The sequence below is a fragment of the Nanorana parkeri genome, unplaced genomic scaffold (genome assembly GCF_000935625.1).
Source record: "Nanorana parkeri isolate BGI_ZX_2015 unplaced genomic scaffold, ASM93562v1 scaffold321, whole genome shotgun sequence".
Lineage (NCBI taxonomy): Eukaryota > Metazoa > Chordata > Amphibia > Anura > Dicroglossidae > Nanorana > Nanorana parkeri.
The window spans coordinates 1488062-1503437 of NW_017306589.1; the positions used below are offsets into that span (position 1 = coordinate 1488062).

Below are 15376 nucleotides of genomic sequence, written 5' to 3' on the forward strand. Positions count from 1 at the left end.
CCGACAGCCAGTAAAACTAAAAAAGGCAGCCCACCCCCCCCAGATCTAACCTCACCAACCTGCCATCCTTCTCTCGAATGCAAACCGTCTTATTGCCTGATGAGGTGCTATCACCTATTTTTTGTTGCTATTTTTTTCTAAGGTGTTGTGTGTTTATTTAACCCTTAAGTGAATGTGTAGGGGTACAAGTACCCCTTACTCATTCACAAGGGGGTGTGGCATCTGAGTGCCCCCTTTATGAAAGTAGGTACCCAGATGCAGATGACCCCCTCTGCCCACAGATCCCCACAATCACTGTGTCAGGGTTGTGGGGAAGAGGCTCTTGTCCCCATCGGTATGGGGACAAGGTACTTTTCCAGGGGGTCCCCCCTGGAAAAGCACCCTCCCAATTCCGAGGGCATGTGGCCTGGTATGGTGAAGGGAGGGGGGCCGCTTGCTCGTTCCCCCTTTCCTTCCCTGCTAGGCTGCTGCCCGGATTAAGGGTCTGGTATGGGATTTTAGGGGGGGACACCTTTTTTTCATTGGGTTCGCCCTTAAAATCCCTACCAGACCTAAAGGGTATGGTATGAATTGCCGGGAAACCGCACGCTGTTGTTTTTTTTTTCCATTTTTTCACATCAGGGGTCCCCCATAACATTCCTACCAGACCTGAAGGGTCTAGTATGAATTGGGGAGGACCTCAAGCTGTTTTTTTTTTTTAGTGGTGTCAGGAATTAAAAAGAAACAAAGTAAACATGTATTGACACTTTTATGCAATGAATTATAGTTGGCAATGATCATTTAACTTATCCGAAATGAACGAAATTTGGATTAATCCGAACCCGAATGCCGAAATGATTTGACCTTTAGACCCAAAACCTGAAAATGAAATAACGAAACATTCAAAACAAATTTAAACTAAACAAAACAATTTTTTTGCTTGCTTACATGTCTATAGTATACTCTTAATATAGTTAAAAGTTCAAAGTGGTTTGCTTTAAAATCTTGATATGATATATTTCTTCCTTGTAATGACAACTCCAGTTATAATTAATGAGATTCATCCATGATTGATGGAGAGAATTAACTTAACTGCTGTTAATGTGCTCAAGAAGGATTTCTTCCCTACTGCATCACTGTTTCTTCCTTCTGATAGAACAGTAATAATGTTTATGAGCCCGGGGTTGAAGCTGTGCTCAATTCACTAAGCTATAACGCATGTGTTAGTTGCCATAACGATTGTTACTTGTAGCTATCGGTGGATCTCATTTCAGAATTTGATGGTCTTTATCTAAACCCTATAGGTTTGTCTTTTCTTTCCAACGGTGTAAGCAAGGGGCTTTATTGATCACTGTGGTACCTATAGGCACCAAATCCACATATCAGCCACTATAGATCTCTTTATAAACAGCATGTTAGCATCGGGCAGCCATGAATGATTTACCCTATAAGGGAAAAGCAGAGCACCTCAGCATGTCTCAGGGAAAACATTAGCAAACAGCTGGGAAAATGTATCCAAGCCAATAGTTTTGTCCAATGACCAGGAGATATACAAGAGAACATGAGATAATTTCCCAATCCAACCATAACTGACCAGACTGGGCAAACATATCCTTATAATCGGTAGACACCTTTAAAGTGTCCGGTCCTTAGATGTGGTGGCTGAATTTTGTTTTCTTTTTTTTAAGCTAAGAACCCTTTTAGCAGGTACAGGAAATACCTGTTGATCCTGCAAGAAATGCCATGTCCTTGTTGCTTACTCTGACCCGAAAAAACAGCATAAACAATGTTATCTCTCTATATATTTTATTATATAGGATTTATATAGTGCCAAAAGTTTGTGCAGCAATTTACAATGCAAATCAAGACAAGAGGATTAGGAGGGCCCTGCTCGTGGGAGCTTACAATCTAAAAGGGAGGGGCCAATGATACAAAAGGTAATAACTTTGAGGGGATGAGTTGATGGAGAAAGTAAAAGTTCAGTTGTTTAGGTTGAGGTGGGATAGGCTTCTCTGAAGAGATGAGTTTACAGGGATTGCCTAAAGGCAGACAGGGAAGAAGATAGCCGCACAGCTTGATGTAGGGAGTTCCAGAGTACAGAAGAGGGTCTGGAGAAGTCCTGGAGTTGAGCATAGGGGAAGGTGATGAGGGAGCTAGAGAGCAGGAGGTCATGGGAGAAAGTGATGAGGGGGCTAGAGAGCAGGAGGTCATGGGAGAAGGTGATGAGGGAGCTAGAGAGCAGGAGGTCATGGGAGAAAGTGATGAGGGCGCTAGAGAGCAGGAGGTCATGGGAGAAAGTGATGAGGGAGCTAGAGAGCAGGAGGTCATGGGAGAAAGGGATGAGGGGGCTAGAGAGCAGGAGATCATGGGAGAAGGTGATGAGGGAGCTAGAGAGCAGGCGGTCATGGGAGAAGGTGATGAGAAGGCCAGAGAGCAGGAGGTCATGGGAGAAGGTGACGAGGGAGCTAGAGAGCAGGATGTCATGGGAGAAGGTGATGAGGGAGCTAGAGAGCAGGAGGTCATGGGAGAAAGTGATGAGGGAGCTAGAGAGCAGGAGGTCATGGGAGAAAGTGATGAGGGAGCTAGAGAGCAGACGGTCATGGGAGAAAGTGATGAGGGAGCTAGAGAGCAGGAGGCCATGGGAGAAGGTGATGAGGGAGCTAGAAAGCAGGAGGCCATGGGAGAAGGTGATGAGGGAGCTAGAGAGCAGGAGGCCATGGGAGAAGGTGATGAGGGAGCTAGGTTTGGGTGATAATTTGAAACAAGGTTGGTGATGTAGCCAGGGGCAAAATTCTGGAGGAATTTGTATGTTGTAAGTATTTTGAATTCTATGTATTGGGTGATTGGAAGTCAGTGGAAGGATGGGCAGAGAGGGGTGGTGGACACTGAGAGGTTGGTAAGGTGGATTAGTCTGGCGGCAGCATTCAGTATAGACTAATGGGAGATAGCCTGTGTAGAGGTAGGCCAATAAAGAGGGCAAGTAAACTACTTGTCCCATGAATCCACCATGTAATGGAGATGAACAAAGGCAGACATGTTTAAAGTCCAACCTATGTGACAACCATGGCTCCTTCCATAGAACAGGAAGTGTGTTTTCCCAGCAGTACCAGGTTTTGACCTAAAAACAGGAAATGAATGCATTCATCACATGTAAGGACTAGTAACGGCAATATCTTAAACGATGTTTTCTTGGGTTTAGATACACATTACTGAGAACTGTCTGTATGACCCCGTCAAAACCACAACAAATGAATATATAAAGCTTTTTATTTAAAGCCATAAGTCTTTTTGCCATTACTTCCTGTCCACGAAAACACAGCAGGAAATGAGAGAAAATCTCTTAAAATTGACAGAACTCTGAGACAGTTGTCAACAGAATGGGTGTTCCAATTGGAGGAGTTCTCTTCCATTCCTGTTCTGGTGACAACTGTAAATGCCCTATAATTTCCTGTCCCAGGGGCAATGGTCACCTGGAGAAAACGAGAGGGTTACTCAACCCAACGTGGACACATTGCTCTATCCAAAACTAAAATCAAAGCTTTGCATTTAGATAGACTTTAACTTTCTGACTGTCGTTTCCAGTACAGGCTTTAATGTGACTGGTGTCTATGGTGTCTATGGTGCAATGATGACAGTTCCCATGAGAAAGGCCCTGTGGTTGCATCGGGAGGTGACTGGTTGCGAACGGCAACAGACACCTCCCTTTGCACTGGTCTCCATAACTAACAAAACTCCCCCTAGGAGATTGTGCATGGCAAAGTCTAGTGTTTCTCCTCAAAGAATATAAGTGCAGTATATGAGCTCTGTAGAGTTGCTAAGTAACAGTATATAATAGTAATTATGCAGCAGCCAAGAATCAAAGATCAGCTCTGGGAAACAGGGAGAAGGGACTGAGCTGATATACACAGTGTGATGATGAGAGTCTACCAGCTGCATTACCACAGAAGGAGCCATCTTATAGTCCAAGCCTACGTTTGATCATGCGGACTGTTGAACCTGCTAAATCCATTGACGTCAGAGGTTTTTGGGGGTTGTACCGAACAATTGCATAATGACCTTTATGAGGAATAGGGTAATTCAAGCCCTTTGTGTCAGCAACACGGTTGACATTTTTTTGGGGGGCTATTAAAAGTTTTTATTGAGTTTTCAGTAGTTAAAAAGGCCACAAGGCCAATGGAACCACTTTCAGGGGTGCAGCCCAGTGGGAGCCTAACAATCTGTGTTCCAATTCATCCCAAAGATGTAAAATAAGGATGAGGTCAGGGCTCTGTAGGGGCCACTTGAGTTAGTTCAAACTCTCATCATGCCATGTCTATATGGAGCTGGCTTTGTACACAGGGGACAGTCGTGGTGGAACAGAAAAGGGCCTTCACCCAACTGTTACCACAAGATTGGAAGAGCACAATTGTCTAAAATGTCTTTGTATGCTGTAGTATTAACAGTACCCGTCACTGGAAACACCTGAACTCAATGTGGAGGGGTGTGTACTTACTTTTGGCCCTATAGTGTACATAAATACCTTGTGGGACTGAAAATATTGTCTCTATCCCCTGGCGAGACCTTGGCCGAAAGCTTGTGGTCCTGCACTAAGATTTATCTGAATTGAAAGGAACTAGCTGGCACAGAAGGAACGTTCCTCAAGGTGGTATTATTGCTTCTTTTACAGTTTTTTAGACATCTCACCAGTGTGTGGTATTCGCCATTCAACATTAGAATGGAGCTGACTTCTAACAGGTTTTCCTCTGATCCCTAAAGTAGATGCAAACCCTAAATAAATGGCATTTAGCTAGTAAAAGTATATCATACATAATTAAATTTCTTTACATAAAACAGTCTTTTTTATCATTTGTTGCATCTCAGTGCTGTTGATATCTCCTAATTGGAGCCACTTTCTGTCTACTTGCACTCCAGCAGGGTTCTGTTTTCTGATGGTGACAACAGCTGACCATGGCTGCATAATGTATGTTAAAACAGCCACTTCTAGTCTCCATCAGAAGCCCATGAGCCAGGAGAACAATTGGCAGACAGTGACAGAGTGTTGTCACCTTATAAAAGGAAGTGCCTAAACAAGGACCTTCATAGCAGGGTCATCATCAGGTATTACCTTATTCAGGGCCCAGTCACACCATCAAGAGTGCGTTCCAGTGCGTTCGGCCTCTCTAACGCACTGGAACGCAACCCGGCCGCCTCACTTTGTTTTGGGGCGGGAGGGGGCGCGGCGGTGCATTTAACTCAATGGCACCGCAGCCACGCCCCCTGCCTGCGATGCGATCGCTGGCACCCGACAGCGTGGCACATTAGTGCCTGCGTTTCGGTCCAGTGCAATCTGCAAAAAATGCTGCATGCACTATTTTATGCAGATCTCACTGGACCGGAATGCAGCAGGTTGTTAGTTATGGAGACCAGTGCAAAGGGAGGTGTCTGTTGCCGCTCGCAACCAGTCACCTTCCAATGCAGCCACGCCCCCTCCCGCCCAAAACAAAGCGAGCCGGCCGGGTTGCGTTCCAGTGCGTTCCAGAGGCCAAACGCACTCTTGATGGTGTGACCGGGCACTCAAAGCTGCAGATTTAAAAAGGTTGAATGTGACTTTTGCAATTAACATGTGAAAGTGTATATGGGATTTAAGTGATTGTGTTTACATCTACTTATAGAACATTCTCTTCCTTCGTACTCCTGAATTATTACAGATGCTGACTCGTTCCCTCTTTCTCCCTTACAGGATAACAGCCGTCGAGTAGATAATGTCCTCAAGTTGTGGATTATTGAAGCTCGTGACCTCCCCCCTAAGAAGCGCTACTACTGCGAGCTGTGCCTGGATGACATCTTGTACGCCCGTACCACCAGCAAAGCCCGGAGTGAAACCGTTTTCTGGGGGGAGCACTTTGAGTTCAATAACCTGCCAGCGGTGCGGAACCTGCGTCTCCACCTGTACAAGGACACAGACAAAAAGAGGCGCAAGGAGAAGAGCAACTACGTGGGTATGGTGAACGTGCCCATCGCCAGCATCAGCGGGCGCCACTTTGTGGAGCAGTGGTACCCCGTGTCCCAGCCCACCTCCTACAAGGGGAAGAGCAGCTGTCCCTCAATCCGCCTAAAATCCCGATACCAAACCATGAGCATCCTTCCCATGGAGCTGTACAAGGAGTTTGCCGAGTACGTCACCAACAACTACCGGATGCTGTGCGCCGTGCTCGAGCCAGTGCTGAGCGTGAAGAGCAAAGAGGAGGTGGCCTGTGCGCTGGTGCATATACTGCAGAGCACAGGGAAGGCCAAGGTACTTTTATTTACATATACAATTCTTGCTGTTTTTACTTGCATGCCACATTTTAAGAGGTCCCATCCCAACCTGATCTGAGCACCATTTGTGTATCAGGCAAGATTCAGGGTGTACGGCTCTTGCAGAGAGTAGCAGTGAGTACTTCTGGTAGTGTGACAGTGTGTTTGCAAAGTGCCCTGCACCAGTTTTACTTGCCTTGCCAGTGCTCCCTCCCTACTCTTTCCTCTGCCGTGACCTGGCAACAATGCCTGGTGCTTCTGGGTATGGGGGAACATGGGACCTTAGGTCTAGCAGCTAGTGGATCCGAGTGCTGTCACATAACCAGGAGAATGACATCACCATTGCCCTCAGTGTCCAAGATCAGCTGACATCTTGTATGTCAGTGCTAGCTGCTCAGAGGCCGGAGCTGTGAGGGAGCACTTGCAGAGACTGTTATAGTGTGTGATATAAACAGATAATACATACCTAAAGTGGACCTGTTAATAAAAACTATTATCTACCAGTAGGGCAGTTGTCGGCATTACCAAATCAAATGATTGAAATGGACACTGTCACCTTGCCCATGCAGAACAATGTGATGGTGTCTCGATGGCCCCCCCAACCCCCTTATTCTCACCTTGGTTGCACTCTCTCACCGATCCAGCCTCCCCTGCAGCCGAAAGACCCTGGGGACAGATGAAATCACCTCATCGGTCATGTGACAGTGCTCGAGCCTAAAGATTGGCTATCAGCCTCGAGCATTGTTACAGGAGAGCGGGTACCATGCTCCCCTATACTTAAAAGCACCTGGTAGTATTTTGGCTGCAATGGAGGAAGGTGTGGCTAGGGAGTACCGGCAAGGTAAGGTATAATGCTGTCGGGGATGGAGGGTTGGCAGATTTGCAGAGACACTGTCACTCTCTCCTGTATGAACAAGGTAAAAGCGTCTCTTTATGTAAAAATGGTCGATGTTTTGCCAAGGTTAAGATCACATGGCCTCTGGCTACCGGCACATTGTGGATATTTCAAGTCATTAGAGACAGCTAGCCTGTTGTGTTCTGACAAACACGGTTTGTTACACTTGAAATAAAATAATAGAATGAGCAGTTAGGGCTTCCCCCAGGTACATACATCATTTAAGACTATACATAGAAGCAAATATAACATACTTTGCTATGACTATTTACATTAATTTGATTTCTTGCACATCTAAAAAACATCAAACGGTCTACATTTTTCTTGGAAAAAAAAAATAACCGCATAACTTCTACACATTGCAAGGATTTTTATCACAAATCATTGCAGACTCTTAGCTGTACCTGTTCTGTGGGTATGAACTCCTGCAATTCAGTCACTTCCTACTTCCCCTGTGCTAAGTGGGAGGGGCTGCCTGCTGTCACATGACCAGGTGTAGTGTTGTACAAAAGGGAAAAATCCCAGGGAGAGGCAGTTGGGGATAACGTTTCTGGAGGTGTTGTGGAGGTGTACACCGTATATAGATGCCCCTGGTGTTGCCGTGGTTACAAGGAAACAGAATTTTTGCCAGTTTTATAAAAGCAGATTGACTTGGAATAGTAACTATTAATAACATTTAAGTAGAAAATGGCCAGACAGGATGGAAACTCTTTGTGGAAGTGGAGCTGAACTAAAAAAAAACAATGAAAATTTGCTATGTTATAGGGAACATTTAGAAATATTAATTGCGCCTAAGAAGCAGTGGCGTCACAAGGAGGGTGCGGGGAGTACAGCCCGCACCCGGGTGACACCATTGGAGGGGTGACACCAAAATGACTGACAGTCATTTTGGTGTCACCCCCTCTAAAAAGTCGGGCACTCGGTCATGGACTGAGAGCCCGACAGTGTCAGGAGAGAAGAGGAGACCCAGCAGCATACCTCATCCCGCCAGGTGAACGTCCCCTCCTCTCTCTGCCGGCGTCCATCATCAAGATGTCAGCTGGCAGGCGTCAATTAGATGACCATTATGCGCGATTACATCATCGCGCACGCGCGTGGTGACGTCACGCGAATGCGCGATGATGTCGAGGCGGGGTGTCAACCAGTCTCCACTCCGGGTGACACCCGGCCTCGAGACGCCCCTGCTAAGAACATCCCAGAAAAAGTTACCCTTTGTCTTGACTTTGTCCTGAAAAATAGTAGCGCAGTTCCTGGCATGTTAGTGTTCTTAGGCACTCTTGTACTTACAGCCTCATAGCTGTATTTCTGCATATCTGCAGTGTGGGCACTGCTGCCCCTGACTGCTGGTTTCAGGAGATTTGAAGTGAGATTTGGTGATGTCATCAATGTGCTGCTATTTGTTCTCTTTGATGAAGGCTCTGACATTAGGAAGCAAAGCCCTGCCTCTACCAAGATGGTCGCCTCCACAATCTCTGCTACCTTACAGCGATCATCCTAGGGGCCCAGATCACTATTCCCTTTGCTCCTTTTTGGAGTAAATCTCTCCTCGGTCTTATGCAGGGAGAAATTCTTAACTTTTATGTCCAATTTTATTGGAAACAGTTTTATTCATGATAACTGACCCTGAATGCAGGGGCCACAAATGTGCTACAATGCCCTCTCCTTCAGAGTTTATTTCTGAAGTCTGTGGTGGAACATCTCATGGCTTGAATTATCTAGGCCTGTTCCTGACATAGCTCTATCCTAGATTTTCCTTCCACAGGACAAACTCCAGACTCTTTCTTCCCATGTTCAGACTCTACTGTCCAGGAGCCAACTGACCCTCCAATTTTACACATGGGCTCTGGACCACTTTCGAAGCAGCTCCATATGCATAATTTTACTCCAGATTATGGCAACACAACATTCTGGCAGTGTGGGACAAGCAGGCTCAGTCACTGAACTGTTTCATATACCTGACCCACAAAACCAGGCTTGCTGGGTTGATGTCCTGGATACTCTCTTGGTGCAAGGGACTTGGTTGCAGGAGGATGCTCACCTCCCGATCAACATTCTGGAACTCAGGGCACTTTGAAGGTCCCTTCAACTCTGGACTTTTCAACTGTAGTATCATCTGACCATATTACACTTGGGCAACACCATGGTAGTAGCTTATATAAACCATCAAGGAGAACCTGGAAGTTTCAAAAAGAAGCCAATCAGATTCTGGCATGGACAAAACTTCGCATTCCAGCCCTGTCCACCATGTACATTCCAGGCGAACTGTCAGGCTGACTTCCTTAGTAGTTATAATATCTCATCTGGACTCCAGATTGTGGTCCCTTCACCCTGATGTGTTTTAGAAACTCTCAAGCCCTCCCAAAATGTCCAGATCTTCTGTCCCAGGGACTGGTTTACCATCCTGCTTTCCAGTCGCTGGCTTTAAAGGTCTGGCTGTTGAAGCCCAGGTCCTGAGGGATAGGAGCCTGTCTAAATCGGTTATCCCTATGCTTTTGAGGGCCAGGAAATTAACTTCCTGTAAAGTTCACCATCTCACCTGGAGTGTATATTTTGCTTGTTAGGATTAGGATTTTCCATCCTAGGAAGTACTCTGTGAGAGGCATCCTGTCTTTTCCCCAGTCTGGTTTCGATCAACACTTGGCCTACAGTACCATTTGGTCAAAACTGGCCCTAGTGGTTCTTTTCAGAGACTGCTTGTCTCTCACTCCATAGTGAAGATCTTCACACAGGGTGTTGCTCACATTGTTATCCATTGACACCATGGTGACACTACAAGGTGACACCGACACCTTCTAGGGATATTGCTCTGTCTTCTCTTACTCACAAGGTTGTTTTCTTCATCGCCATCACCTCTGCAAGGCAAGTTTCTGAGTAAGGAACCTTTTCTCATGCTACGCAGAGACGATATTGTCTACCCAAGGTGGTTTCTTCCTTTTACCTTAACCCAGACATTCTTCCTTCTCTATTTTCTTCTCCAAAATATCCAGAGGTGATTTCCTTTTAATTGTCTGGAATTGGTACATGCTGTTCAAGTGTATCTCTCAGCCTCAGCCCCCTTCAGGCAGTCTAACACTCTGTTTGTCATTCCTGAAGGTCCCCGTAGGGGACAGCCGTCTTTTCGTTTCATTGTTGCAAGGTGGGTACAACAACACATCATTTAAGGCTAAAGACCTAAGGACAAGTTTCCACCTTTCCCTGTCAGAGCACACTACACTAACACCAGTGCTTCTTGAGCCTTTCAGCATCAGGCATCTGCTTCTCAGATTTGCAAGTCTGCCATCTGGATCTCGGTTCACACGTTTGTTAAGTTTTACCAGGTGGGTTTCAGGCCTCAACTGATGCCGTCATAAGCCATAAGGTTATTTAGGTGGCTCTGTGGGCTTTGTTGAGCCTACTCTGTTGACTTCTTGGTTCTTGTGCGCATATTAGTGGTTTGTTTTGTTGTGTTGCCCACCCCTCAGCTGGATTGCTTTTGGATGTCCCAATGTACCAGAATACTTCATCCTGTGTCCCTTAAAGGAAAACTATGAGGTGAGTGATTTTCACTCAGCCTCATAGTTCGAGCCGACGTGTGACAATGAAACTGTCACACGTCGGCTCAATAGATCGCTAAGTGAGCGAACACATACCGTCGCTCGCTCACTTCTCGATCCTGTCCCTGCAGAGAGCCGTGACTGTCACTCACGGCTGCCTGCAGGGATTCCCCCCTCCCCGATCCTCCAGCGCTGACTGGGGGAATGAACGCGAAGGGGGCGGGTACAGCTGGCTCTAACTCTAGATAGGCAGAGCCAGCTGTCACTCACGCAGATGGGTGGATCTCGACAGTAATGTCGGGATCCGTCCCGGCTGCAGCGGTCTCAGTATACCGCGAGCTGTAGCCTGCTATATACTGAGCTTTGGGTCACGGGAGGACGCTAGTTTATGTCATCCCGTGACCCAAAGGAGAACTATGGGGAAAAACACTTACCCCATAGTTCTCCTTTAATGTGCAATTAAAAAAATTGGATTTTTGTCTTGCTTGTTTTTCTTGAAGTACATTAACGGGCAGTGTTCTCTCCCTCTGTTCTTATGATCCACTTCTACTATTACATTGCTACAAAACTGAGGCATGCTTGGAGTGGAAGGAATTATACTGGGCTGACTTACAGCTCTCTTTGCCAATGATGAGTCTCCTGAAGGTAGCTGCATATAACCCAATGTACCAAAATACTTCATCCTGTGTCCCTTAATGTTCTCCAAGAAAAGGATTTACAGGTAATACAAAAATTATATTTTAGGGAAGTCATACTAGCTACATTTCCAAAACACATCATCAAAGAGACATACGGAAAGTACACTCCAGAGAGGGGAAACAGGAAGTTCAGCAAACATTAATTGCCTGAGTATTACAGGAAGTGAGATGACATTTCTTCAGAAGGGACACAGACAGAAGCACAAACTGGACAGAGAATCTAACCCAAAACTATCCAACTGGCGACCCTTGAGAACTTTTTTGGCCTATGAGGACTACCCTGCTATTCTTGTCCTGTCACTGATCCTCCCTCTGCTATTGCCAGAAAAGTCTGGCTGTCAAAATGCCAGCCGGGACTTGCTCTGTATCACAACAGTTGGGAATTGCTTTGCATCACAGCGGCGCCTGCAGATGCTTCATTCAGAAATACCATACGCGGCTCTCCATTTGACTGGTGGATATCTATGTGGCCCTTTTAATGTTAACACCACTGATCTAGCCTTTTCCTTTTCTATCAATGCCAAAAATAATATTTTTGTCAGAGTTCCACTTCAAAGTTTCAGCCTTGCACTAACCAGGTGACCCGTTCTAGAATGGAGCATTCCTCTGGGAAACACACTTTCTTGGCAGTATTTTCTGTGACTGAATTGCAACATGTGGAGCAGCAATGCCCCCCTAGGTAGGGACCCATTCATATTCCTGTTTTTTGTTTTTTTCACTGCCATGTTCCATTTATGCGCTTTTTATACATATAACTGTCTCTGCCATTACAGCCTCATCAGCGGCACACATTGCTTAGAACTTTTATCTCTTTCTTCTTCAAATGTGATCTATTATCCTTTATTTTTCACATAATATCTTTCAGAGATCAAAGTTTTTCCAGTCCCTCTCTTTTTTGCTTCTGCCACAGAAAACCTCCGTTCCTCTTACAAGCTTTATGTTATCAATGAGATATTGTTCTGAAGAGATTTCTTCTATAATGTACCATGAAATCCGCTGATTGAAAATTCAGAAGTTTCATTCAGAGAGAAGGAAAATCATTGATAATTGTTTAAGTTACAGCTGACGGTTATACAACGCTGATCACGTCCGGTGGTTGGGGGTGTCGTGTCCTATGTATAGAATGCAAGAAAATGTATTATGATGATGTCCAGTGGTCGGACATGTTGGAGGTTGTAGTGTTCTATGTATAGAGTGTAATAGAATTGTATTAGGATCATGTACAGTGGTCGGCCATGTTGGGGGTTGTAGTGTTCTATGTATAGAATGTAATAGAATTGTATTTTGATAGTGTCCAGTGGTCCGTCATGTTGGGGGTTGTAGTGTTCTATATATAGAGTGTAATAGAATTGTATTATGATTAGGGATGCACCGATACCAATACCGAGTATTTGGGCGAGTGCTCCGATGCCTAGCCCGATCCCCGAATTTCTGGTATCAGAAAGATTGGACGGGAAGCCGGCTCTTTGTGACGAGGGAGCATGGAGCCAGCTTCCTGGCCTATCAGGAAGCCGGGCAGTGTTTAATGACTTGCCGCCTAGCTTCCTGATTGGTCGGGAAGCTGGCCAATCAGGAAGCCAGAGGGCGAGTCATTTTCCGCCCCCCGGTTTTATGATTGGTCAGAAAAGTGGCCGTCTTCCCTTCACCCCGGGCCAGAGAGATCGATCGCCGCAGAAGCAGCGGCAGTTTCACCCCCGTCCTACTGGCGGCGAACCCCCCCCACCGATGAACACAAGGATCCAGTAAGTTGCCCTGCAGTTCTGATGGGACATACAAAAAGATGGAGCGAGCAGAATGACCTAAAGACAAGTTCTTTACCAAGCTGCTTGTCCTTCGCTGTCTGACCACAGGCTGGGGACAGGCACTACTTGTATTTTTTACTTAAAGTAGAATTTAAAAAAAAACCTGACATGTAGGCTTTTAATGAAGAAGGGATTCTGTAGGTCTCTTCTGTCAAATAAATTTTTTGGTGCCCAGATAGGTAATCCAGGCACTCTATGTAGTAAAGAATGGGGGATATGCATCATGCTGCTGTGCTTTTAGCTTAGTGGGTTTGAGGTTGCAGATAGCAAAGAAGCTATTGCTTCCTCTGCTATCTGCCATCATTTCCGGTGGGTGCTCTCTCGCTCCCCCTCCAACCCCCCCGGTGGATTGGGGGGGGGGGGGGGGGGGAGGGCAGAGGGCACCTCCCTGAAATTGCTTCTTTCAGGTTGGGATCCCTGGTGACCCCCCTACCAGCACCACCAGGAAAAGGGCATCTAAATCAGGAGAGGAAGAGGAAAAGGGCAGGAGAGGAAGAGGGCACCTAAATCAGATCAGCTTTGTGCACTGTAACTCCCCGTTCTTTCTGCCTTACACCGCTGACATCTGTGCGTTACATTACTGAGCTCTGTACAGTGCATTACATTACTGGTCTCTGTACTTGGCATTACACCACTGACCTTTGCACTCTGTGTTGTTACTGATCTCTGTACTTTGCGTCACACTGCTGAGGTGTCGGAGGTACGGCCGGGGCAGGGTAGGGGTTAGGTGGGGCAACTGGTGGCGAGTAACTCTTAAGGCCTGGCTAGTAGCTCATGGCCTGAAATTTTGAGCCCTGCTCTATAGGGTGTGTGAGAATTGTATTATGACCATGCTCAGTCTTTGGTCATGTTGGAGTTGTGGTGTTTTATTTATTGAATGCGATAGAATTCTATTGTGATCACGATCGGATTATTTTGCTCGTGTAGATTATGTATAGAGTTTAATAATGTTATATTATAGCCATGTCTGGTGATATAGAGCATATTAGAATTCACGTTGGGAAGGTAGTGTTCTCTCTATAGAGTGTTTTTGAGAATTGTCATGTCCAGTGGTCAGTCTTGTTGGCGTCCTTTCTATACAGTGTAATAGGGTCAGGTTGGCGCTATGAAGTCCCTTTTGTCTTATGTCTTTTAAACTGCTTTTCAAGCCAATACTATTATATGAAGCCCATTAATCTATTGTCCAGGTTCACATTAAAGCTGAATAAAGTTCACGGGAACCTTTTGCTAAGACAGCAGCTTCCTGTCCACTTTTCAGGTATTGATTGGCGTATCGACTGTACTTATTGACCCTCTTAAATGTGGATTTGTGCACTCAGGGGTTCAGCTTCAGAGATTCCGCTCTTCCTTTCTTCTCTTAGAACTTTTTGACCTTCCTGTGGTGTGAAGATTAAGACTTCAGACTTTATATCGCTTTTATGTCTTTTTTTTTCGGAGCTAAATGTAATGTTTATTTTGAGAGAACCGGCAACGAGTGTCTGCTTTTGTCGGCCTTCTCAGTTTAAGAGTTTCTCATACATGGAATTCGTTGGAGTGACACCTAAAATTGGAAAGGAAAGCAGCCATGGAGATCTGACTGGTGGCAATGGAGGACACAAGCCTTTTGCATAGCTGTAGGTCAGAGGAACTCCATAAAAGCCAACAACTTTATTGTGAATAGAAAGATCTCCGTTATGGTCCACGCATATACACTCGGCATACTGTGAACACGCAGCAGGAGGATGCACGCTGTGAATGCGCCACCAATTTGGTCATGGGTTAGTGTTTAAATTGGAAATTGAATAGACATTTTCTATTCAGCAGATGCATGCTTCGTGTGTTCTCCATTTTATTAGCTTATCCGAGATTTATATGTAAGATTGCTGCCATCAACCACTAATGTAAGTCAAGAGGTTAAACTGGCAATGCATTGCGTAAGTTATACTTATATTTCCGATTCTCAGTGCCATTGACTGCATGATAGGAATACAATACAATACAAAATATCTATTTTAATTTATAACCTCCTCCCCACAGTTTATCACTTACTAGTCTTCAAACGTATTCCTGTCTGCAGCCTTTGCTCTGTTCACCATCTCTGTTCACCATTTCTCATACATGAGAGCTGCTGAGCTGCTTCTTTTCTCTGGAATACTAACTTACCGACTCCCTAAAGTGGACCTGTCTTAAAGTGACATTAAAGTCAACACCCCC

At 45.5% G+C, this 15376-nt stretch overlaps 1 protein-coding gene across 4 annotated transcripts in view; it reads left to right on the forward strand.

Annotated features, from left to right (window-relative positions):
• SYNGAP1 (synaptic Ras GTPase activating protein 1) overlaps nucleotides 1–15376 on the forward strand; it is a 214219-nt gene that overhangs the window by 134470 nt on the left and 64373 nt on the right. For all 4 annotated transcript variants that reach the window (XM_018558134.1, XM_018558137.1, XM_018558136.1 and 1 more), the window contains one exon: nucleotides 5699–6253. In XM_018558134.1, coding sequence (XP_018413636.1) covers nucleotides 5699–6253 — 555 coding nt within the window. The remainder of the gene's footprint in view (nucleotides 1–5698; nucleotides 6254–15376) is intronic.